Source organism: Sorex araneus, chromosome 2, assembly GCF_027595985.1.
Source record: "Sorex araneus isolate mSorAra2 chromosome 2, mSorAra2.pri, whole genome shotgun sequence".
Classification (NCBI taxonomy): Eukaryota; Metazoa; Chordata; class Mammalia; order Eulipotyphla; family Soricidae; genus Sorex; species Sorex araneus.
Window position 1 is genome coordinate 298,477,503 of NC_073303.1, and position 25,026 is coordinate 298,502,528.

Here is a 25,026-nt window from a genome sequence, read left to right on the forward strand (position 1 = left end):
GCATTCAGCAGTGTCTGAAGTTTACAAACATTTCCTTCAGTCACTGACCCTCGAATAACTCTGGATTGAACTCCATGGGTCCACCTACTGCCAGACTTTTTTCTATCCATGGGGCAGATTTTTTGTACTCACAGGTTCTTCATTCAAGGATTTAACCTGCCAGAGATGTCAGTCAGTTGAGTCTGTGGTTATGGAACCTAAGGACACAGAGGTTTGAGTATAATTTGTACTTGGATTTTTAATGGCCACGAGATTGGCATCCTTAACCCCTGGCTTGCTCAATAGTCAATATATCTTTTCCTATTATATAAGTTTTGCCTATAATGAAATTAGATGTTCTAAAAAGTCTTAGCTGAAAGGAATATTTATATGTTATAATGTGTATTTCATCCTTGGTCTTAAACCAGCGTATGTAGGTTAAGTTGCTAAAAAAAAAAAAAATTCAGAATCTTTAGTTAGATTTTAGTCTCAGCTTGAAAACCGCTTCTGTTTACATTCAATATTACTTACATTCTATAACATTTATCTTATGCTTCCTTGGGCAAAACAAATGACTTTAAAATGTGAAGCAGATAATACATGCCTTAGTAATAACCTAAGGCCTTTCTAATAATGTGGAAAATAGTACTTACCTAAATAGTGATTGTACTAGCAAAAGAAATCTTATTTACCCAATAAGATTATATTTACACACTTAATATTTTAAGTGGGAAATGGAGTATGAATTACAAGTCTAAAGTCCTGAGAGAGATTTTGCTCTTCTTCCTGATATACAGTGCCCTTTGCATCCTGTGATTCATAATCTGCTTGGGTCATGAAACATTGATGAGGGGAAGTCGGTGACAGTAATGGAGTCCTGTTAGGTCAGGATTCACAGAAAAGACAGATCACATTTCACTAGCGAAAAGTGTCTCTAATAAAAGGAGTCCTCTTGGGCCAAAATTATTAGTGCTTTCTCTTTTCCTCATGTCATTCAAAAGTCATTCATGTCCCATTTACTGGCTAGCATGTATCTGCATTTTTTCAAAAATAAATGTTTATTTATGAAAAAAATGGGAAAGAAGACAAAGAGTGGTTTCAAAAGCAAAGGATTAAGCAACTGAGCCATTGAAGGAGGAAATGGGCTGGTGCTCAAAAAATGATTAAGTCTGAGGCAGGGCAGAAGAGCAACAAGATAGTCTAGGGGCGCCATGCTTGCTTCGCACACACTGACTCGGCTTCAACTCCCAGTACCACCACGCATGGTCCCCTGAGCGCTGCCAGCAGTGATCCCTGAGTCCCGGGCCAGGAGTAAGCCCCAAGTATAGCCAGGTGTGACCCCAAAATCAAAACCCAAAACAGGAAAAAATTAACTCCACACCCTAATCCCCAGGCCTGTCTTGGACATCTCCCCCTCCCTGCCTCTGTTGTGGGGGTCGGAGGGAAGTGGCAGCTGCAGCGGAGACCAGAGAAGAAGAGATCCAGGATGCCAGCTGATGGGGGCATTGGGACTGGCCACTCAACAGGGAGGCTTTGATGCCCTCGTCGCCCCAACCCTGATCACAGACTCCTCTCCAGTGACCTCACCCGTCTGCACACCCAGGAACCTTACTTTACAGGGTACCCCACCAGAGCTGCTACTCCCACCCTGAAACCAGGGCCTCAGACTTTGTCAGACCAGACCAACCAGGCACAGAACAACACACAAATATTGAGGGCCTCAGATATAGTACAAGTATGGCTAGCAAGCTTGAGGCCCTGAGTTTTACCCCTCGGACTACATAACACCCTTTCCTACAGCATTGCCATGAGGGAGCTGACAATCAGCCTAAACTCTTCACCCAATACTGGTAGGTGTGGCCCCTACCAAAATTAAGCATCCTTGGAGCTGGAGCATTAGTACAGCGGGTAGGGCATTTGCCTTGCATGCAGCTGACCCAGGTTCGATCCCCAGCATCCCCAATGGTCTCCTAAGCACTGCTGGGAGCAATTCCTGAGCATCGCCTGGTATGACCCAAAAAGTAAAAAATAAATTAAATAAATAAGTAAAATAAAGCACTTGCCTCCTATTCTTAAACTCTCCTGGACAGGCTGGAGTGCTGGGGAACTCACATAGCTTTCTTCTGGTGGTTGGAGAGAGAAATATTCATTTATCCATCCATTCGTGTAATCTCAGACAACATATTTTTATGTTTATTGACTGTGGACCACATAGTGTCTTCAGAAAGTAGGAGGGTACTGCACCAAATTCACCAGATTGAATTAAAACAATTGTTTATGTCCTTAACTTCATCTTCCAAGTTCTTTAAAGCAGAGCAAAATCTAGACTATTATTGGTGCTCAGAAGTGTTTATAGTCATCGCTTCGTTGTTTTTCTCAGCCCACAGTATTCTTAAGGGCTCTTGGCTGACTCCCTCGTCCGTGCATGGATCCTCTTGGGGCAGCTTTTTCATACTTTGCAGTTTCTTAAAGCACATACTTCCATGAGAGGCAGTATGTGCAGTCATTGCAAAATAGCCCTAACGCGCCAACTCGCCACTTGCTGGCTATATGGTTATGAATTGGTTAATTAAATTCACTGTGCCTCAGTATCATGAAGTGGTTAAAAACCTACCTGGAGAGGTAAAAAATAGGTCTAATATCTACTAAAAGCAGCATCTGGCATGTAGTGAGCTCTGGCTCCACTGTTGTGTAATAATAATAGTTCAGGGTGGGAGAGAGGGTGGAATTTCGAGATCAGAGATGGTGGAGAAAGAGTAAAAGCAGATAGGCTATTTTAGTGGTTCGTGCTGGGTATAGGACAAAGTGTTGTTCTAGCAGAGACTCCTTTTGCTTAAGACTCCTTTTCAAAACCACTAGAGGAGTTTTTCAAGCTTCTAATGCCTAGCCTTGACCTAGACCTTATTCAATTTAACTGCTTAGTGGCCCAGTTGGGTATCCCTAAGACCAGCTCTTAGCATGATAGCCAAGGGACACATGTCCCCCACCCTCACCTGAAATAAAAGTTGTGGTTTTATTTATAGACACCTCACAGGTGTCTCACTACTCCCCAACTACTTGATCAGTATATCTCCTGCCACTTGTCAGATCCTCAGCCACATAAATCTGAGACTCTCCAAGATTTATTGTTGAGCGAGGGGAAATGAGTGTTAGAGAATATCTTGCCATTTGTATTTCACAAAAATTTGGGAAGCACATGATGATATTCTCTCTGTGAGCATAAATTGAAATACATGCAAATATAAGGAAAAGAAAGTCAAGAGGTATACATCTTATTTTCCATGGTGGTGATTTTTGAAAAAATTTTTGTTAAAAAATTTATAACATACTCACAAATCCAACAGGCTCTGGTGGTGGGGTCTTTAATCAAGATTCACATTTAGTTTGGTAAAGATGTACAGTACGTTGTATGTTAATTGTGATGAAATAGTTGGGGTTCTGCGACATGATTTTATCTAAGTGATGATTAGCAGAGAGCAAGGTCCTGAGGAAATGGGATGAAATACAGATCTGTGCCAAGAGCCAGGTGGCTCGGGGAAGAGAATTCAGCATAAAGAGCTGCTGCATAAATAAGCATTAGATATGCTGTGGCCTCCATATCTAATTGTAGTATTTATAGTTTTTCCTGGGACAGGTCCTCCTAACAAGCCAAAGCCTTCCATATCAGTTTCTGCATTGAGCCTTTAAAAATGTATTCTTCATCCTAGCTGCATAGCGGAATCATATGGAGAGGCTCTTGAGGTTGGGCATTGGTTTTAATATGGTGTAGGCTGAGGCTTGTTGTAGACTGAGGTTTGTTGTTAAAAGAATGATGTGTCCAGGCTCATACACTAGGCAAGCCAGTCTGGGCAGCGTCATGCTTTCTGAGTACTTGGAAAAGGTTACCTGCTCTACGAGCTGCTTAAACTTGACAGAATTTGGAAAAAGGAAAATTGCTTTTTGTGTGTGTATTATGCAATCCTAATAGAATATGTGACATGCTGTGTTTGGGTGATTTCAGGCTCGACTGACCAAAGAACAACGCTGGGGAAGTGCATTGCTCTCCAGAAACCACTCCTTAGAAGAGGAGTTTGAAAGGGCCAAAGCAGCTGTGGAGGTAAGTTTTTTGTTTGTTTGCTTGCTTGCTTGTTTTTCACTTTTTCTTTCTGTCTCTGTGAGAATATCCAAAGCATCAGACTTCAGTAGGAACATAAAATGTGTTTTGTGTTAATATTGCCATGATTAAGATTGCTAGAATGAGACCTGTTCTGAAATCATTTGTTCCCACTAGAAGTGACTGCTGCGTGTGTCATTTCTGCGACAGACACAGAATTGTGTATCAGCTGTAACTGTTGAAAGTCCTCGGATGTAAAGAGTTGTGTCCAGTCTGGGTTCCACAATGAAGCCATGCTAAGCATTTCTGATTAGCATGATAGCCAAAGGACACATGTCCCCCCACCCTCACCTGAAATAAAAGGTGTGGTTTTATTTATAGACACCTCACTACACAGAATTGTGTATTAGTTGTAACTGTTGTGGGTCCTAGGATGGAAAGAATTCTAAGTCCAGTCTGTGTTCCACAATGAATCCATGCTAAGCATTTATTCTGCCTCTGTCAAGGCTACTGGGCATCTAACACAATGCCTCAAACATAGGCCTTGCTGCAGCCGACGCACTATGCATTTTGATAACTGGATGGGGGAAGGCATGGCAAGTTGTGTGGCCAATGGATAGCTCATCTTAACGCAAACAACAATTTCTCACTATTAGCAGTGTTCCAAAAATGATGATAAACGCAATTAAATACTTTGATTTCAGCATTGCTTTCCTTATTGGACCTCTGGATGAGGACAGAGAAATAAGAGAGGAAGAGGAGAAGGAAGTCAAAAATCTATCCCCTTTGTTCTTTTTTGCTGTTTTTTAATCTGTTTCCTGGTTGGAATCACAAAGAGTAAATCACAGATGCCATCTATGATACTTCATAAAGTTTTCCCAGATTGTTCTCTGATGGTGGAGCTTTTTGCAGAACACTTGCTCAGCTGTTAAAACCTTCGTTTCTATTACTGACATGAAATCTTGAAATTAAGGTATTCTTGGGATAAAATCATTTTTATAGCTGTTGTTCCTCTGGAATTTGGATGAAATTATATTAAGCTATACAGTCTTTCAGAAACTCCAGCTTGAAGTGCATTTAAGTCATATGTGCAGTTTAACATTCAAAGAATGCTTAGATTAAGAGAAATAATTCCAGCCATAATTTCATAGCATCACTTAGAAACCCAATAAGAGAATTATATCTCATTAAAGTATACTCCACCTAAATTTCATCTTTAAATTTTAAACTTTTTAATTAAAAAAAGTTAAAGCTTACATAGTGCTCTTGAATATAATTGACTGATATATTTGATTGAAACCAGCTGAGTTCAAACTATTCAATTGCACGGAGCCCATAGTTTATCCTTAATGTAGATTTTTCAAGACTGAAGAGCTAGTGTAAATTTAGCACAGTGGGTAAGGCATTTGCCTTGCACGTGGCTGACCCGGCAGAGTCTGGCAAGCTATCCATGCATTTGATATGCAAAAAACAGTAGCAACAAGTCTCACAATGGAGACGTTATTGGTGCCCACTCGAGCAAATCAATGAGCAGCATCCATGACAGTGCTGACAGGGATGACAGTGATAAAGTGATACAGTGAACTCTTACTCAGTATAGCACTATAAATTAGCACCAAAACAAGGATTACATAGAATGTAGAATTTTGGGTAAGTAAAGGACATTAGAATTTAACTGGCCCCATTTATTTAATTTAATATATATACACACACATATATGTGTGTATATACACATGTGTATATCTGTAAAATATTATATTTCCCCTCTAAGATTGGTTGCCTCTTACTTTAAACCCATCAAATGTGGTGCAGTACTCTTGGAGTAAGGGTGGTATAAGGTATAAATTGTTGTGTGGCCGCGAATGCGGCTGCACAGTCCAGGAATAGGTTCACTCATGGGTTAGGCTCGGCTTGAACATGTGGAAGCAGCCATGAGCATGGTGAAGTTGAGTTCTGGAGGTTTTTGGCTGATGGGACTGGGTCCCTTAGGGCAGGGAGAGTCTCACCCACCCCGCTCCAGGATGCTCCAGATGAAACAACCTGGCATGAGATCCGGTGGCATGGTTATGGTGTGTGTCATGTTATGCTCCCTTCTTGGGAGAGAAGGACATGAGACTCTGGATCCTGGCCGATGGTGAGATTATCTGGCTCGAGCCAAAGGTGGCTTATGGGCGTGACTGCTGAGTTGCCGGAAGCAGGGGGATACAGGCGGAGGATTCCCAGTTAACTGGCCCCATTTATGAGAAAAATAGTGCCCTCATATTTCAAACACTTGATTGCAAAGTATGACAAGGGGAAAAGTATCACGTATGTGTGTACTCAGAATCACTTCACCTTTTTTAAACGTTTTATTTCAAATAATGTGGTTTAAAATGTCTATTGGTGTGGTTTCACATGCAAAAATTCTAGAATTATTCCCTCCACCAGAGTGCCCACCTCCCTCCACATCACCACTGCATCCCTCCATCTATCTCCCCATTCTCGCTTATGGTGACTTTCTGTTGGGAACTAGATTTTAGTTTCTCTTTCATTTTTGCATCTATTTTCCCCTCCATGTTTCTACATATGTTTCTTCATCCTACATATGAAAGGGATTATCTTGTGTGTGTCCCCTTCCTTCTGGATAATTTCATTCAGTGTGGTACACTCCAGATCCATCCAAATAGCTGAAAATTTCCTGATTTCATCTTATAGCCAAGTTGTATTTTATTGTGCATATGTAACATAGTTTCTTTACCCAGTCATCCATTCTTGGACATTTGGGCTATTTCTAGATTTCGACTATTGTGAACAGTGCTGCAGTGAACCCAGTGGTGCAAAAGTCTTTTCTAAGTAGGGTTTTTGAGCCCTTGGGGCACATGCCAAAAATAGAACTGCTGGATCATATGGAAGTTCAGTTCCTAGTTTTCTTAAGTGTCCACTCTGTTTTTCAGAGTGAGTGGACAACCGACATTACTGTCATCAGTGAATGAGGGTTCCCTTTCCCCCATATCCACACCAACACTGGTCCTTTTCATTCTTTGTGATGTGTTCCTATCACACTATCACATTGGTGTGAAGTGATATCCCATTGTTGTTCTTATTTGCATTTCCCTGCTGGTACCTGATGTAGAGCTTTTTTTTTTTTAATATACCTTTTGACCTGGGCTGGAGCAATAGCACAGTGGGTAGGGTGTTTGCCTTGCATGTGGCCAACCCAGGTTCAATTCCTCCATCCCTCTCGGAGAGCCCAGCAAGCTACCAAGAGTATCCCGCCCGCACGGCAGAGCCTGGCAAGCTACCTGTGGTATATTCGGTATGCCAAGAACAGTAACAAGTCTCACAATGGAGACGTTACTGATGCCTGCTTGAGTAAATTGATGAACAACAGGACGACAGTGCTACAGTGCTACCTTTGACCAACTTTACGTCTTCTTTGAGGAAATTTTAGTTTATCCCTCATCCCCCACCACTATTCTTTTTTTATGAGTTGGGGTTCTATTCTTATAAAGGTTTACCTGGCTTTATGTATCTTAGATATTCCTTTACTCGATGAGCGGTTGGGAAATATTTTCTCCCAGTCTATGGAATGTCTTTTTATTTTTGTCATTGTTTCTTTGGTAGTGCAGAATCTTAGTTCAACATAATCTCATTTGCTTTCCTTTACTTCAGTTTACTTGGCAAGTAGCATTGAGTCAATTGAAGATACCTCTAGTTTTTATTTCATAAAGTGGTGTACCTGTCTTCTAATATAATTTTTCTATTTAGGTTTGACCATCAAAATCTTTAATTCATTTTGGTTTGACTTGTGTGCATGGCTTTAGAAAGGAGTCTGACTTTATTTTTTGCATGTAAGTGGCCAGTTTTCCCAACACTGTTTGTTGAAGAGACTATCGTTGCTCTACTCATACTTTCTCCCCTTTGACAAAGACTAACTGGCCCTATACCTGAGAATCTGTCTCTGGACTCTCTTGATTCCATTGTTCTGAGAGCCTATCCTTATTCCAGTACCATATAGTTTTGATAACTATGGCTTTATGTATAGTATTATTTGAAATAAGTTTCTATAATTTCTTCAAACTACCACGGATTTCTGGGCTGGAGCGATAGCACAGCGGTTGGGCGTTTGCCTTTCACATGGTACCCGTGTTCGATTCCTCCGCCCTTCTCGGAGAGCTCGACAAGCTACCGAGAGTATGGAGCCCACACAGCAGAGCCTGGCAAGCTAACCATGCATATTGGATATGCCAAAAACAGTAATAATAAGTCTCTCAATGAGAGACATTACTGATGCCCGCTCAAACAAATGGATGAGCAATGGGATGACAGTGACAGTGACAGTGACCACAGATTTCTAAGTTTTGGTGTGGGATCGGTGGATGGGGTTAGGACACGGATCTTGTTAGCATGTTGTGTTGGGAAGTAGCCAAGGCCATTTCAGAATGTCTACAGGAAAAAATCACTGTGCGTTCCTAAGCTGTGATTTAGAGATGGCACAAGACAACAAAACCAACACATGAAATTACTAGGAGGGAATTCCTTTCTAGTGTCCACTGGTGGTAAATATCAGATGGGAAGCCCAGTAGTTAAGGGGCACAAACAGGCTAAGCAGGCAGGAGTTCAAGATGCTCCTTTCATCTTTTTTAATCTTGCTTTTGTTAGAGATATTCAAATCATCTCTTCCAACTAGAAAGAAAAAATATTTTTTTATGACACACTTAATGGACCAGAGTCACCACACAGTGATTAAGGTTAAGAGTATACCTCCAGAGTATCACTGTATCCGTGTCATCCTGTTACTCATAATGATAATAATAATCTGTCACTGTCACTGTCATCTCGTTGCTCATCAATTTGCTCGAGCGGGTACCAGTAATGTCTCCATTCTGAGATTTCTTGTTACTGTTTTTGGCATATTGAATTCCCCACGGGTAGCTTGCCAGGCTCTGCCGTGCAGGCGAGATACTCTCGGTAGCTTGCCGGGCTCTCCCAGAGTGACAGAGGAATTGAACCCGGGTCGGCTGTGTGCAAGGCAAACGCCCTACCCGCTGCACTATCGCTCCAGCCCTAAGAGCATACCTCACATGAATGAAGCGTTGGGTTTGATCTTCAACTCATACATCACCATCATGCCTAAAAAAAAAAATCTTTGAAAAATTATCACTCTACTTTGACTTGAATTGGTGGCTGGAAATGACTTTTGGCAGTCATTCATGCAACAAATACTACCGACTGCCTACAGGTGCCCATTGCTAAAGTAACTACTAGTAATTGAGTACTAGAGTTGAAGAAGCCAGCCTTGATTACCAACCTGACAACGGCCAGAGGATAGAGAATTTGCTCCCTCTGCTTCAGTTTTCTGAGCTGCACAATGAGGGTGTTCCATTTTTAGTATGCTAAAACTGAGTTTATGACTTCAAGCAAAATGAGTAGGAAGTACCAAAATCCCAGCAAGCCAGAAAATTGTAGGCTGATTTACCCAGTTGGAGGCCTGGAACTGTGAAGCTTATTTTGTAACACCGAAGGTCTGGTTCAGTGGCTGCTCGAGGCGCCTTTCACTCCAGAGACGGGATGAAGGGTAGAGAAGGAGTTTTGTTAATAACAAGCACACAGGTTGATAGATGTGGATTCCTGCCCCAGACAAAGGCTTCTTAACCTCTTTCTCCTCCTGGCCCGTATTCACATGAGAAATTGCAACACAAAGGAGTGCTGCCAGAAACATCTCAGATTCATCAAGCATTTGCTTTTGAATTATTATTTTAGCCATTGCAGATCAGAAGCCTCTTACTATTACTAAATTTTTTACCACCTCCACATTCAAGTGTACAACCCCGTGTATTAGGAAGCACAGTTCTAGAGAACCACCTTCCCGCATGGTCCCAGGAAGCAGCTTCTATGCAGAAGCATACTTTTAACAGGACATGTTATCCCGTGATAAGTATCAGCGGATCACAAATTCCATTGCGATTTATGGTCTGGTGCTTGCACCTTTATTGCTAGGGGTCTCTCTGCATGCTGTCTTCCTAATGTAGGCTTTTGGGGGCAGGACAAGATCTGACAAAATGGAAATTTTTTTATATGTTAGCTAGCTCAGCCTGTGTTTACTCAACAGCCTGTGTCCAGAAGAGACAGGAGTAAGCCCTGAACACTGCCAGGTGTGTGCCAACATCTCCCCATCACACCATACTGTTTAGTGATAATTATTCCAACTTTGTAAAATGATAATACCATGATATACTCAGCAAGTTAAAGTACGTGCTACATGCCAAACTCTAAGTGAGAAACATATGTGAATTATTAATTCTCTCACCGGTTCTACGACAGCATTAGCAGCGCCCCATTTTTATAGGTCAAAATACTGATATTTAAAGGACATACAATCCATAATTTTACAAGCAATTAATATCTACCAAAAAAAGGGCCACCCTGATACAGCATGTTACTAGGCTATGATTTTCACCTAGACTCCAAAGCCTGTCTTCTGAATCACTTCACTATTTAGCATAGAGAGAGTCAGTGCCCAAATGTTAAAGGAAATTTTTCTTGGGTGATCTTTTTCCCTCCCATTTGCTTATCTATTCTTTCCAAATGTTCCATCATGAACATATTATGCTGTTAATTGGGGAGAAAGTAGTAAGTCATAAACTCTCTGGTGGGAGAGAAGCTTCTTCGAAGAACTGTAGGTCTCATTCTTCATTTCAAAACCAGGATAGTGATTTAGGCTGGCTTCATCAGAGAAGGCTGTTAACACTAGCCAGACCCGAATGAAAACTTGCCGTGAGAAAAGAGAATCAGGGTAGGCAAGTCAGGTACCAGGGATCAATTGCATAATTGGGCCATCAATGTCTAATTAATGTAGTGAATTTCATGTGGGATAAACATGCTGATAAAAATATGATGCACGCTGTATACAAGTGAAACTTATATAATGATATGCGGTGGAGCGATAGCACAGCGGGTAGGGCGTTCTCCTTGTACGTGGCTGACCCAGGTTTGATTCCTCTGTCCCCTTCGGAGAGCCTGGCTAGCTACCGAGAGTAGTCTACCAACACAGCAGAGCCTGGCAAGCTCCCTGTGGCATATTCGATATGCCAAAAACAGTAACAAGTCTCACAATGGAGACTTTACTGGTACCCGCTCAATCGATGAACTACTGGATAGCAGTGATACAGTGATAATGCAACGTTATGTCAATTAAATAAGAAGAAAGGAAAATTACACCTAAGTAAGTTTATTTTTCCCAGGGTCTCCGTCTAATGTTTTTGTATCATCTGATTCCAGTATTCTCTGTCTTCCACATCCTTTTCCTATCTCTAACTCTATCTTTGGGGTCATCATCTTTCCTCATGTTGTGGCCGCTGACCTCCCTCCAGCTCGAGCCCCATGAGAACTCCAGATACTCTAGAGTTCCCTGTTCTCCACAGCTGTGTTGCCCTCTGTCCCCTTCTGTCTTCCCCTTCCCCTCCCCACTCTGTCTTCTCTCTGCTGAAACACTCTTCTCCCAGATTCTGTGTGTCAGTTGTTTGTCATTTGAGAGTGAGTGCCTTAGAGAAACTGAACCTCACTCCCACCATCAACCCCTTGAATTTCCTTTTTCATCCTTATGTTTCTCACTGGGTCTTGTTTGTTTCTATTTCTCTGTTTATTGTCTGTCTTCCCACACTTAAATGTTGCCTCTGTAAGATAAGAGGCTTGTTTTCTTAATTAGCACTCTACCCCAGTATCTATAAGAGCTAGTGCTTAGTAAGTACTTAGTCAATAATTGCCAAATTAATGATGGTCGGCTGATGATTTAAATGAGCAGCACTGATTTCTGTATTGTTGCAGAGAGACTGCCACAATAATGCTGTCTGCATTTCCATAGTGGACATAAGCGAACTAGTCAGTGTGTGGTGTGTGGCTTTCCAGCAACACACCAGTGCTGAAGGAGCTAAAGGAGCATGAAGAATTACAGGTACATGCAGTGATAGTGTCAATCAGAGAATACAGATGGCACCTCCCAGTGATGCCAGGAACTGACAGGGGGAAAGTTCTTTATTGAACATGGTACAGACTCATTTTGACTTAATAATAGCTGGCAGCATACAGTACTACTGCTGCTTGAGCTACTATGCCTTAAGATATAATATTGTCTGCAAGAGAAATCTAGCACTGTGGACATGCTTGCTGCATATCCTAATGATCTGGAAACTTGTTTATGAGCGAAGGCTGACAGTGCTTAAGCTCAGGTGAGCCTGTCCGCTCTGGTGAGGTCTTCTCTAACAGAGCCCCTTGTGCCTCCATGCAAATGGAAAATAGAAAGAGTAAGTGGAAAGGATTTAAATGGGCACATTATTAAAAAGTCACTTCCTGTTCACCTCTAGCCAAACTATTGTAATTTTACGATAAAGAGTTAAATATTCCAATTCTAGGCTTTTTTTTAAAAAAAAAAAAAAGAAGTCCACTTGAACTAGAAGGCTTTGTGCATGCTTCCTTGGGAATTTTCTTTCTAGCCAGCAACCTAAATGCACTGTCAGCTACAATCGGTTCCTCGGAAGGATATGCAAGAAAGCACAGAAGGGGGAAGCAGGGAACAAATCCCAGGAGTGCAGCGAGGCCTGAAGCTGCCTTGCAGAAAGATCCCTTGAGAGTTCCAAGCTGCAGCTGTGGAGGAAAGAAGGTCACATGGGCAGTCAGCACCCCTATATCCACTCTCCAAAAATACCTTCTTCATCACATTAACAGGAAGGGAAAGAACCAGGCAGCCTCTGGTACTGTGTTTTGCTAGTTAGTATCTCTAAGCACCTCTATCTTCAAAACTCCATCTTGCTGAGGCTTCTTTTATAGGCCAGGAATTGTGCTGGGTGCTGAGAACTGAGAATTGAATGTGTTGGTTTCTGTCCTAAAGGAGCATGAAGAATTACAGGTAGATGAAGCTCAGACTACTCAAATCTAGCTTATCTGAGCTTATCTAGCTTATCTGGATATAAGCATTTATATCACAGTAGGAAAGCTAGAGCGATAGTACAGCAGGTAGGACGTTTGTGTTGCACGTGGCCGGCCCCCGGTTTGATTCCTCCATCCATTTCGGAGAGCCCAGCAAGCTACCAAGAGTATCCTGCCCAACAGCAAAGCCTGGCAAGCTACCCGTGGCGTATTCGATATGCCAAAAACAGTAACAACAAGTCTCACAATGGAGATGTTACTGATGCCCGCTCGAGCAAATCGATGAACAGTGGGAGGACAGTGCTACAGTGCTATCATAGTAGGGACTTCCATATCCATCTCCATCCTCGACTTACCTCTGCCCAGTAGGATTGCATCTCACCTTCCCCTGTGTTCTCAGTGCTTTATTTTTCTGGGGGAGGGGGGTTGGGTGTACAGGGGAAGATACACACAGAGGTGCTTATGGCTAACTCCTGGCTCTGTACTCAGGAATGACTCCTGGCAAGGCTCAGGGGATCACATAGTCAAAGCACTATGAGCCTCGGTGCTTTGTAGGTGTAGGGTGGTGTAGGGTGAACCACAAGGCAAGCACCCTACAAGCTGTGCTATCTTTTCAGTTCCACTCTGTGCCTTTTAGAGAACCTTGGTGTGCAGCAAGAACCAATGCATTTTTGCTCCATGAATGAATGAACAAATTTACATGTATTTCTTGAATGCATCTGATTCATCTAAACACCTCTTCTTTAGTGATGCTTAAGTAATGTCACCAATGACTTTTATGAACCAATGGAAGATCAACTTTGTGCTTCTTGAGTCAGTTCTATCTCCCTGAGCTTCAATAGCATTATAATGCTCATATTCATTTTAATCAATGTTTTCATAGCTCAGCTTTTACTAGGGGAGTATTCTTCTGAGGAAACTCTTGAAAAGAAATAATGAGATGCATGAATAAGGACAGAGAAAGATGCCTGACAAAGGGCCATACAGGGATCAGGGGCAAAGCAAAAAGAAAGGAATATAAATTTAAATCCTTTTTTTTCCTAATTGAGCCTACTATTTAAAGTCTACTAAAATCTTTAAATTCTAGAACTCTGAATTTTTTCTGGTTTTTGCTTTTTTTCCCTTGAAATTTAGTTGGGATATAGTCAAATATAAAGCTCAGTTCTTTTTCCTGTGAGCACAGACTGGATTTAGTGATTAATTTATTTTTAAAAAATGAGGAGGGGGACCAGGGGAGATGCTAAAGTGGTAAAGCAGATGCTAAGCGGATAAATAATGATTGCATTATTCTACTCCTCCCAGCCCTCGGTCCTATTCTCCTCCACTACTTTCATCCCATTGTCATCTTCAACTCAGTTCAGTACTATAAAAATGGAAGTTATCCTTAGAGCACAGGAAAAAAATGAATTCCTTCACTCTAGGGTGGGTATGATTGTTCTATCTATTCGTCTCTTTCATTTCTACTAGTTTCCAGTTTACCCTTTACGATCCTAGAGCAAGAATAAACAAAAATCTTTTGAGGTCAGTTCAGTGGCTAGGGCATTTGCCTTGCACGCAACTGACCTGGGTTCAATTCCTCTGCCCCTCTCAGAGAGTCCGGCAAGCTACTGAGAGCATCTTGCCTGCACGGCAGAGCCTGGCACGCTACCTGTGGCGTATTCGATATCCCAAAAACAGTAACAAGAAGTCTCAGAAAGGAGATGTTACTGGTGCCCACTTGAGCAAATCGATGAGCAGTGGGATGACAGTGACAGTGACTCACTTCTTTAGGATCAACACTCATCCATTCACCCTGGAGATATTTGTGGACTTATCTTTTCTTCTGCACAGTACCTTAGCCTCTCTCCACAGTAAGCCTCATCGGAAGTTTCCACTTCTGTGGCCTTTCCCAAGGACACAGCCTTCAAGATAATTCCTATTCAGACTTCTAACTAACATTCTCTCCAACATTATTTTATGAAAAAAAATAAAAAACAACACTTGCAAATCAGTGATCACTATTATAAGAAAATGGTGAACTTACTGCTCGCTAGTGTTTCCTTGTGCTTAAAATATGGTGCCCTTTTACTCAGGCAGTGTCCTGTTCAAAACAACAGAATAACAAAGCCCAGTTCTGGTGACATAACTTTAAAACTCCATTGAGAAACTCTGTTTTCACCTGAAGTTTTCTCAGTGCTTATACCATAGATCTGATGGGCTACTCTGAAATACTAAGTGACTGAATGAAATTAGAGATCACTCTTATACTGCTTTTATTAGTGTAGGATTATCTAAGGAATTACTGCTTATGTGCCTCCTACCCTGAAGATTATGTCTCTGCTGTCCTCTCACTTTTCCTTTTGCTTCCTATGACAGTGTCACTTCTTAGAAGTAGATGAAAGAGATTAATGGATTAAACACTAGTTAACTCATTCTGACTTAGAGTCAGTATCCAATATCCAAAAAAGAGCAAATCTTCTGAAAATATATTAAAACGTTCGTTGGCAAGATTAGAGGAATCAATGTTCAATGCTTAAGATCCAGCTTTCTTAAAGCTCTTAATGTGTCTTCTTAGCTAACATGCTTTCCATGTCAAATTTTTGCTAGGTGACATAGATTGTGTGTGCTCTGAGTCCTTGGGAAACTAGTAGTTTTACTTTGTTTGCATATTTATCTAATAGATAACAGTAACCTATTAGAGACTCCACATGGGGCTGTTTTCTCTTGGGGCGCCCCAGAGTGGGGTGGGTGAGAACCCACCCCACCCCAAGGGACCCAGCCCTGGCAACCAACCTTCACTACCCAATCGCTGCCTAGCTCCAGGCCACCTTCCAGAAACATTATAAGACACTTACTACCCATTTTCCATAATTACCACACCATATTTGATGGCGTTCAGACAGTAGGCAATACATCATAGAGTAAGATATATATATATACACACATATATATCTACATACACATGTATATGTAGATATATATGTATACACACACACACACCTTCTCTTGGAGAGTCTGGCAAGCTACTGAGAGTATTCTGCCCACACGGGCAGAGCCTGGCAAGCTACCCATGGCGTATTTGATATGCCAAAAACAGTAATGATAGGTCTCATTTCCCTGACCCTGAAAGAGACTCCAATCATTGGAAAAGAAGAGTAAGGAGAGGCTGTTAAAATCTCAGGGCTGGGAGGAATAGAGACATTACTGGTGCCCACTCCAGTAAATCTACGAGCAATGGGATGACAGTGATACAGTGAATCTATTAGAGAAGAGCGCATAGATAAGCACTAAGTGAAATGGCTTGTGATAAGACATTGGCAGTAATATAGATAAAAGTAGCACTGTAGCACTGTCATCCCATTGTTCATAGATTTGCTCGAGCGGGCACCAGTAATGTCTCCATTGTGAGACTTGTTATTGTTTTTGGCATATCAAATGAAAATAAAAATATATGGTTGGAAGTGCAATGGTCTTAGGTAACTTTATCCATAAATGGTTTGCTTAAAAGAAGACATATTTAGAAATTACTGTTGTTTATTTCACTATGTATGATGGGCCATTACCTTATTCTTTCATTGTCCCTTGATGTTCTCTATATGAAAATTGTATTTAATATGCCAAAAATAGTAACAACAATGTGCTCTTTGTGTTCCTGGAGTGAGCAGACGCCATTGGGCTGCACTAGCATGCAACACAGACAAATGAAGACAGCAATACAGCGATATGAAAATTGAAGTAGTGAAATCTTTATAGTGACCCTTTCTAACAAAACCTTATTAATCCAAAAATTAGTCTCCTAGCTGAGGACTTCTTAAATTTTTCTTTCACTCCTGACTCCTTTCCTCCTGAGAAATACAACATAGGTGAAAACTCTCAGAAACGCTTTTGATTAATAATGCGATTGATTTTGAGTTAAGTTTTGGTTGTTGTGTGTTCAGAAACCTTTTACTGTTACCAAATTTTGTGACAGGTTCTCTTGTGCTTAAAGAGAAGCTGTCACACACACACAAACACACATACACACACACACATGCTACCTTTGTTTTTTTTCTTTTTGGGTCACACCTGGCGATGCACAGGGGTTACTCCTGGCTTTGCACTCAGGAACCACCCCTGGTGGTGCTCAGGGGACCATATGGGATGCTGAGAATCGAACCCAGGCCGGCCGCGTGCAAGGCAAATGCTCTACCCACTGTGCTATTGCTCTAGCCCCACATGCTACCTTATATGGGATCATGACCCATAGTTTTAGAAGCCAGTTTTTAGACCAATGTTTTTCAGCCTTTTCCCAACTGTGGCCTCCTTTCTACTTTGTTCCCTTCTTACCACCCTCCTATGTGACCAGTGAACTCCCTGTCCTCATGCTGTAGCCCCCTCCCATTTACCTGTGGCCCCCTTGATATATTCCAGGGGCCCATGACTGACTTTATGACTCAGTTGAGAACTATCATATTTGTAGACAAATACCATGCCAAAAAGTAATTTGGATAAATTCCCCTGATTTCAAGTCTAGGAAATCCAGTATCTAAATTTTGAACACAATCTCATTAGCCAATAATTATTGAGCAAATCAGCAGAGAAGGTGAACATGAAAAGACATGAGCCCCGTAGGAGTCAGCCTTGCACAGTACAGTGACTTGTGATAAACTACTCTGGCATCAGTTGTCTATTGGTAAGATGTGGGGGAGGGGGGGTGGGGAACACTCAGGCCAGATTTTTGGAAGGCTCTTGCATGTTAAACTTGCATGAAAGGTATTAAGGTATTGTAAGGTATTAGCTACCTTACAAGTGAGGTAACCAATAATGTAAATTAAAAAGTTTACACCAAGTGTGGGATTTGGGATCTCAGGTTTCTTATCACAAAATAATGGTAAGCTTGAATTAGATTCTTTTTCTTTTACTTAATTTTTGGCAGAACAGAATATTTCTTCAAGATTTTACATTCAAAGTTTGCTTTGAATTTTTTCCCCCACTGGGATTTGATTGCCACATGTTTCAAGAATGGAATACCTTTAAAAATCTAAATAAAATTTCACTGAGCTGGAATACAAGGAAACTCAAAGATAAAAATCTTTACACATCATTATTATAGTGCAATGATCCTAAGGAGCTTTGTTCCAATAAATTGCTACTTGATACAGTGGAGACATACAGGAAGGAGAGATCTTGTACAGAGCTGTGAATACAATGGGTTTCTTGGAACAGTGACATTTATAACAATTCTGATTAGAAAAATAAAGGATTTGTGTTTGGAGTCATCACATTTTCCCCCAAAATAGGCCTGTCATATTTGGCTCATGTGCATACAGTGATACAGAGCATCTTTTACAGTATCACTTAAAGCAACGGTTCTTTCTAAGACAGGTGACAAATGATCAGGGAGGAGAAACCAGGAGGAGGAAATTGGATTTAACTGGGGAGATTTTTTAACTACAACATTCTCTCTCCACATTGGCTAGAATCTGAAACAAAAGAAGAAGGGAAACATTTATAATAGATAATTCTCCCCTGCCCCAGTTCTTATTAAAGCAAACAAACATTCCCCAAAACACATACACATGTACCTCTCACTGTTTTAGGTAACTGATGAAGATGACTTCTATGACAAGTCAATTGGGGACAAAACCTCTACTTGTAAAATTGGAGGTTTTAAAACCAGAAAAAGCCATTGAGATCATAGCATGCATCTTCCTCATATAATATTTGAAGAAACTGAACTATTAATAAAGGCTTGATTTTTAATATTATCCAGAGAATCCCAAATTCATTTGACCTACTCTTCTCTTTCCAGAAGAAAAAATTTACTCAGAGGCCCCTTACCAAAACCTGGAAATTATCTACCTTCTTTAATTTATAAAAAAAGAGAGAAACAACTCCTAGTTATACTGAAGGCTACTACTGCCCCCAGATTATTGCAGTGGCCTACAGAGGGTAGTATCTTGGTGACTTTGGCAAACACTATTATTGACAATTTATGCAGCTGAAAGATTTCTTAGTAACAAGTTATCACACAGTAAATAGTTGCAGCAGTATGTGTCTGTGTGTATACATATAACATTCTTTAGCAAACAGTTATTGATCACTTACTCAGTGGTTGAAATTTCAACTGCAGATACCATTTGTAATGCTCAAGTCTGTTCATTAAGAAAAGTACTTCATTCTCTACTTTAAAAACTGGTCCTGCGGCTGATCAATAGCACAGCGGGTAAAGCATTTGCCTTGCATGCAGCCAACCTGGGTTCGATTCCCAGCATCCCATATGCTCCCTCGAGCACCACTAGGAGTAATTCCTAAGTGAAGAGCCAGGAGTAACCCCTGAGCATCACCGGGTGTGATCTCAAAAGCAAAAACAAAAAACAAAACAAAACAAAAAAACTGGGCCGACAAAAGAAAAAGACACAAAGAGGATAAATTACCCTCCCATGGTCACAAAAACAGTATTGGTAGAGCAGAGACTTGAACTCAAGCCGTTCATTCCCAGAACCTGTACACAAAACCTCTCGCAGATTTATTTTTCTGCTCTGCTGTCTGCCATGGACCTGACACTTGGTCAGCTTTCCTAAATATGAGTTGACTTACACAAATAAATAAAAGTAAGCCATATATTAAGTGTTTACTTTCAAATTTTATTAGATATCACCAGGAAGAGGAAAATAACATGAAGGAACAAACTGGTAAGAAATAGATGAGCATTTGATTTTATTTTAATAATGGTGTGCTTTTGTTTACTATATATTCACCAAATATAACTGAGACTTTAAGCTGGTAACTTCATGGGCATCATTTAGGTAAGGCTAGCATAGATCACTTACTTTAGTAAGAGAGCTGTATCACTTACAAATTATAGCAAAGAAATAGTGGTCACTGTCACTGTCATCCGGTTGCTCATCAGTTTGCTTGAACGGGCACCAGTAATGTCTCCATTGTGAGACTTGTTACTATCTTTGGCATATCGAATATGCCATGGGTAGCTTGCCAGGCTCTGCCATTTGGGTGAAATACTCTCGGTAGCTTGCTGGGCTCTCTGAGAGGGGTGGAGGAATCGAACCCGGGTTGGCCGCGTTCAAGGCGAACGTCCTACACACTGCGCTATCGCTCCAGCAAAAGAAATAGTGGTATGAGGACCAAAATGATATGATCTATAGATAGTATCAAATCTATAGATAGTATCAAATCACTTAAGTGTGGTAAACACAGGAAATTAATGGTTTGAAAATATAGTGTTAAAATAATACAGACACTAAACATTCCTCCAAAAGGCAATTGCTCAAGGAAAATGGTTATATTTCTTTTTTAAGTCTTTTTTTATGTTAATGGAAGTTCCAGACTGACAGGTTTATCTGCCTCATACCATCATCCAGGATCTTAGGTTCCTTGTAACCTTGAGGTTCCTCCTGGGTCCCCTCGAGTGCTAATCTCATGTTCCTACTCAAAGTCAAGTTGCAAATGTGTTGTTTGTCCTGCTCCAACTTGGGGGAAGAGAACTTGGTGAAGTCAGGTGCATCTCCTAAATGCTTCTGGCCCAAGTCTCCTCTATCCCTAGTCTGGTAGCTGGAGCATTTCCCACTTTCACCACCTCATAAATCCTCACTGCAGGAGTCACTGGGAAATAGCTCCTTTCCCCACCGAAGGAAGGTGAAAACTTGTGACAGATGGTCAGCAGTCTGTGTCATGGCTACTTTCAACTCTGATCCAGTGTTTGCAAGCCCTGCTCCCCTCCCGTTCTTTCTATCCTGCCTTTTGGGGGGAGCTCAGTAGACACTTCAGGAAGCCAGCAAGGCTCGTCAGCTCAGCCACCTGCCCGTGCAGGACTCTGAGGGCCCTTCTGAGTAAGCCTGTGGTACTCAGGAACCTCCACGGATATGCCGCATGGCGATCAGGGGCCGTGTGATGCTGGAGCTTGAATTCAGTCCAGCACATTCCAGGCATGTGCCCTTGACTCTGAGATGTTCCTCCCCATCATCCTAAGTTGGTTTTTCACCCCTTTTAGAAGTTATTAAACAGTTTTCTAAGAATTTTGCTTCTGTCAATGCTATAATTTTATTTCTCTTAAGTATTCAAAACTCCCTCTCTTAATTGAATGCTGTGTCTATAAAGCAATTGTCAGTGTTCTATGAAACTATCTATAATGTTGAATATCATTATTACCAGTCAATTTAAAAGGACCAAAAATGAGATCTGTAGTTTTCTTTTTGTCATCTGCTCAAGTAAGGAGGCAAAAACCTACTGTTCTGTTCCATATTCAATAATCTGCCCATTTAGTTTTGAAAGATATTTATTATCAAATGAAATTTAAATGATGAATGATGAGAAACATCTCTTTTCTTATGACAAACACCTAAGCTGCTTGTTGGTTTAATAAGTAAAGCATTAAACATAAAACCACAGAGGATTTGGTGGAGTCATTAAACTCCCTCCTTGTGGGCAACATGGTATCTTGAATTCCCTATGTTCACTTGACTAGGACATATGATGTACCATACAATGCTGGGTACAAAACTGATGTTCAATAAATAGATACTTCCTATTGACAAAGAATTTATTCCCATGAGGGGTATCCCATTGCACCCCTTCCTCACAAGTGCACAATCTTCAGTCTCAGATCTAGAGTTAGTCAGGGTTCTTCAGATGAATAGAACGAGTAAGAACATAGATTCCTAATAGCTTTATGATAAATGTGCTGATCGATATCTGAGGGCTGGAGAGATAGCACAGTGAGTTAGGCATTTCCCTTGTATGCCGCTGACCCGGGTTCAATCCCCAGCATCCCATATGGTTCCCTGAGTACCACCAGGTGTAATTCCTGAGTGCAGAGCTGGGAGTAATACTGTTGGGAGTGGCCCAAAACAAAACAAAACAAAAAAAATATATGTTATTATTCCATCTCTCTATACATGAGAGACAGAAGGACAGACATTATAACCAATTGACTCACACTTTTAGGGGAGCCAAGAAGTCCCCCATTGTGATATCTACAAACTAGACAACTAGGAAAGCTGGGGCTATAGTTTTAGTCCAATTTTTGAAGGTTTGAGGACCTGGAAAGACAGTGGTGTAATTCTACATATGAGGGTAGAAGACCCATGTTCCATCTCAAGCAATCAAGCAGAGAGAAAATGAATTCTCCTTCCTTTGACTTTTTATTCTATCAGACCCTTAACAACAGATTAAGTAGTCCCCTGCCACTAATAGCACACACACACACACACACACACACACACACACACACCTGCTTTTGTCAGTCAATTTTAATTTTGCCCATTAAAATGCTAGTCTTTAAAGAATGCTTTGTATCTATATCTCACAGTAATTCAATTAAAAAAATTTTCCTTAAATGCTAGTCTTATCTGGAAACACCTTCTCAGATATACCCAAAACAAATATTTAACCAAATACATACAAACCCCATGATGTATGAGGTGTCTATATTGACACATGAAATTAACCATCACAGATTTGTGACATTTCCTAGTGATCTCAGTCTCTGGAATTTCTGCTCTTCTATAAGAAATAGTATTAGTCATCTGGCCATCTTAGAAATTTTGATTATCGGGGCTGGAGCGATAGAACAGCAGGTAGGACATTTGCCTTGCATGCAGCTGACCCGGGTTCAATTCCCAGCATCCCATATAGTCCCCCAAGCACTTCCAAGAGTAATTCCTGAGTGCATGGGCCAGGAGTAACGCCTGTGCATCGCCAGGAGTGACCCAAAAAGCAAAAAAAAAAAAAAGAAAGAAATTTTTATTCCTATCATAGATACATTGAACCCATCCCAGTCACTAGTGAGAAAAAGCTGAAGTCCAGAGACAATAAGAAACTTTCCAATACTGCAGTGCTGATTACTGACAGGACGTCTAGGTAGAACCCATGTTTGCGTGCTCCCTTGGCAGAAGGAACAAATGCTGAGTTCAGGTAATAAACCATATTAGTTATCTGGACTGGGAATTTACTTTGAAATATGTTTTTTATCACATTTATTTTATTAATATGTTGTTTTTAATATACATTAAAATTACTTGATATTCTTTGATACATTTATCAATCCCCAATAAAGAGAGCTACATTATTAGACTAAGAAGGCAGGTAGGAGACATGGAGTAAAAGTAGAAAACAAAGAGTATTAAAGCATAGCCGGAAATTATCAACAGCATACTTAAGCCACATGCAAATAACTGGAGATAAATTTAATTTCCTTCGAAACACTGAATTGCATGGTGTAATCTGAGAATAAAAGGTTCACAGGACTATCCTATATTGGTTATTATATAACCAAAGAGTAAACACAGTTAAATAAATAACCTCCAGTTAAGCCTAAAGATCATAATATTATGTTTATTAAACATGAATTGCTTCCTATATCAAAAAGCTTGAATAAGCATATTAAAAAGGGATGAACAGTGGAATATTTTGTTTCTATGTCCCTCACATCTCTGAAATTAAATTAGAGATAACATGGGATTGACTTCCTGATATGAAGGAAAGTAGACAGATGACTCTATCCTTAAACCCCATGTGAACAAAGATTTTATTTTCACAGAACAAGGAAAATATTTCGTGTGTGCATTTCCCCAGTAAGACTCGGTATATTTCTGTGATGGTAACAAGGATGTTTATTGGGGCCATTTATGTAGCCCCAGAGTAAAGAATACCCTTGAGAGAATTGCCTTAAAGTTAACCACTTCCTGTCTAAATACTTTCTTCAGACTCATTTGGTCTTCTAAAAATAGTCTTCCTTTCCTAAAGGAGCTGAGATTTTTTTTGTTTGTTTTTGGTTTTGTTTTTTACCCTGAAGCACTTTTCTCTACTGATGGTAAACAGATATTTGAAGTGAAGATTCACCCACCTTATAAAACAGGTTTTAGCTACAACTGGCCAAATAAAAAAATAAACAATATATGGACTTTGGACTGGAGTGATAGTACAGAGGGTAGGGCATTTGCCTTGCACACAGCTGACCCGGGTTCAATTCCTCCGACCCTCTCAGAGAGTCCGGCAAGCTACCAAGAGTATCCCAACCGCACGGCAGAGCCTGGCAAGCTATCCATGGTGTATTCGATATGCCCAAAACAGTAACAACAAGTTTCACAATGGAGATGTTACTGCTGGTGGCAGCTTAAGCAAATCAATGAACAACGGGACTACAGTGCTACAGTGCTACAGTCTTTGGAATCATTTCTTTCATTAGTGATGTTTGGTTTTATGGGGCTATCAAATTATAGTGATGAATCTAATAAGTAAGATACCAATTATACAATGTACCCATTCAAAAGAACATTTTGCTTCCTTCAGGTTGCCTGGAATGAGTAAGAACACACACACACACACACACACAGAGTCACTCAGACACACATATTCAGACATCTACACACACACTTCACATCCCACTTTAATTTAGTTAGCAGTTCTGGCCTCCTCAAGCTAAAATTCTGAGTGTAATAGAAGCCAAGAGGCCTCAGATAGAAGCAGATGCAGCAAGCATCTCAGCCTAGCTTCCTCTACCGATAATAACCCCTGCTATGGGTGTGTGACTCTGGGTAATATTAACTCCATAAGCTAGAGATTTCATGCCGGGGCTTTGTATCATCGTCAGAAAGAGTTTATATGGTTTATTCTAAAGCCATTTGTTTCTCAGGATAAATGCAGCTGACAGGAAGGCTGGGGTTTCATGCTGTTTGTCTGCTGAGGAGAGGAGGGCAAGTCCGAGATGGTGTGCAGTGCCACTCTCGACCCAGCTCCCAGAAGGCCTATTGTTATCACCCTTGGAGGGTTGATCCTAACTCTTAGAAAACTTTAAAATTACAAATGGATCGGGGCCAAGAGGTGATACAGCAGGAAGGGTGTGTGCCTTGCAGGTGACAGATCCAAGTTTAATCCCTGGCCTCTCATATGGTCCCCTGAGCCCCACCAGGAGTGATCCCTGAGCCCAGAGCCAGGAGCAAACCCTCAGTACTGTGGGTACTCAGCCCAACCCAAAAAAGAAAAAGACAAATGGACTTTAAGAAAAGAACAGGAGGCACTGCAAATGTATCCACAGTAATGAACAATTAATGTTGAAATGGAGATGGTGAAAT

General features: G+C 40.9%; 1 protein-coding gene across 9 annotated transcripts in view; it reads left to right on the forward strand.

Annotated features, from left to right (window-relative positions):
* The window catches only part of PEX5L (peroxisomal biogenesis factor 5 like), a 256,367-nt gene that overhangs the window by 178,216 nt on the left and 53,125 nt on the right, over positions 1-25,026 (forward strand). For all 9 annotated transcript variants that reach the window (XM_055129583.1, XM_004603081.3, XM_055129582.1 and 6 more), the window contains one exon: positions 3,980-4,075. In XM_055129583.1, coding sequence (XP_054985558.1) covers positions 3,980-4,075 — 96 coding nt within the window. The remainder of the gene's footprint in view (positions 1-3,979; positions 4,076-25,026) is intronic.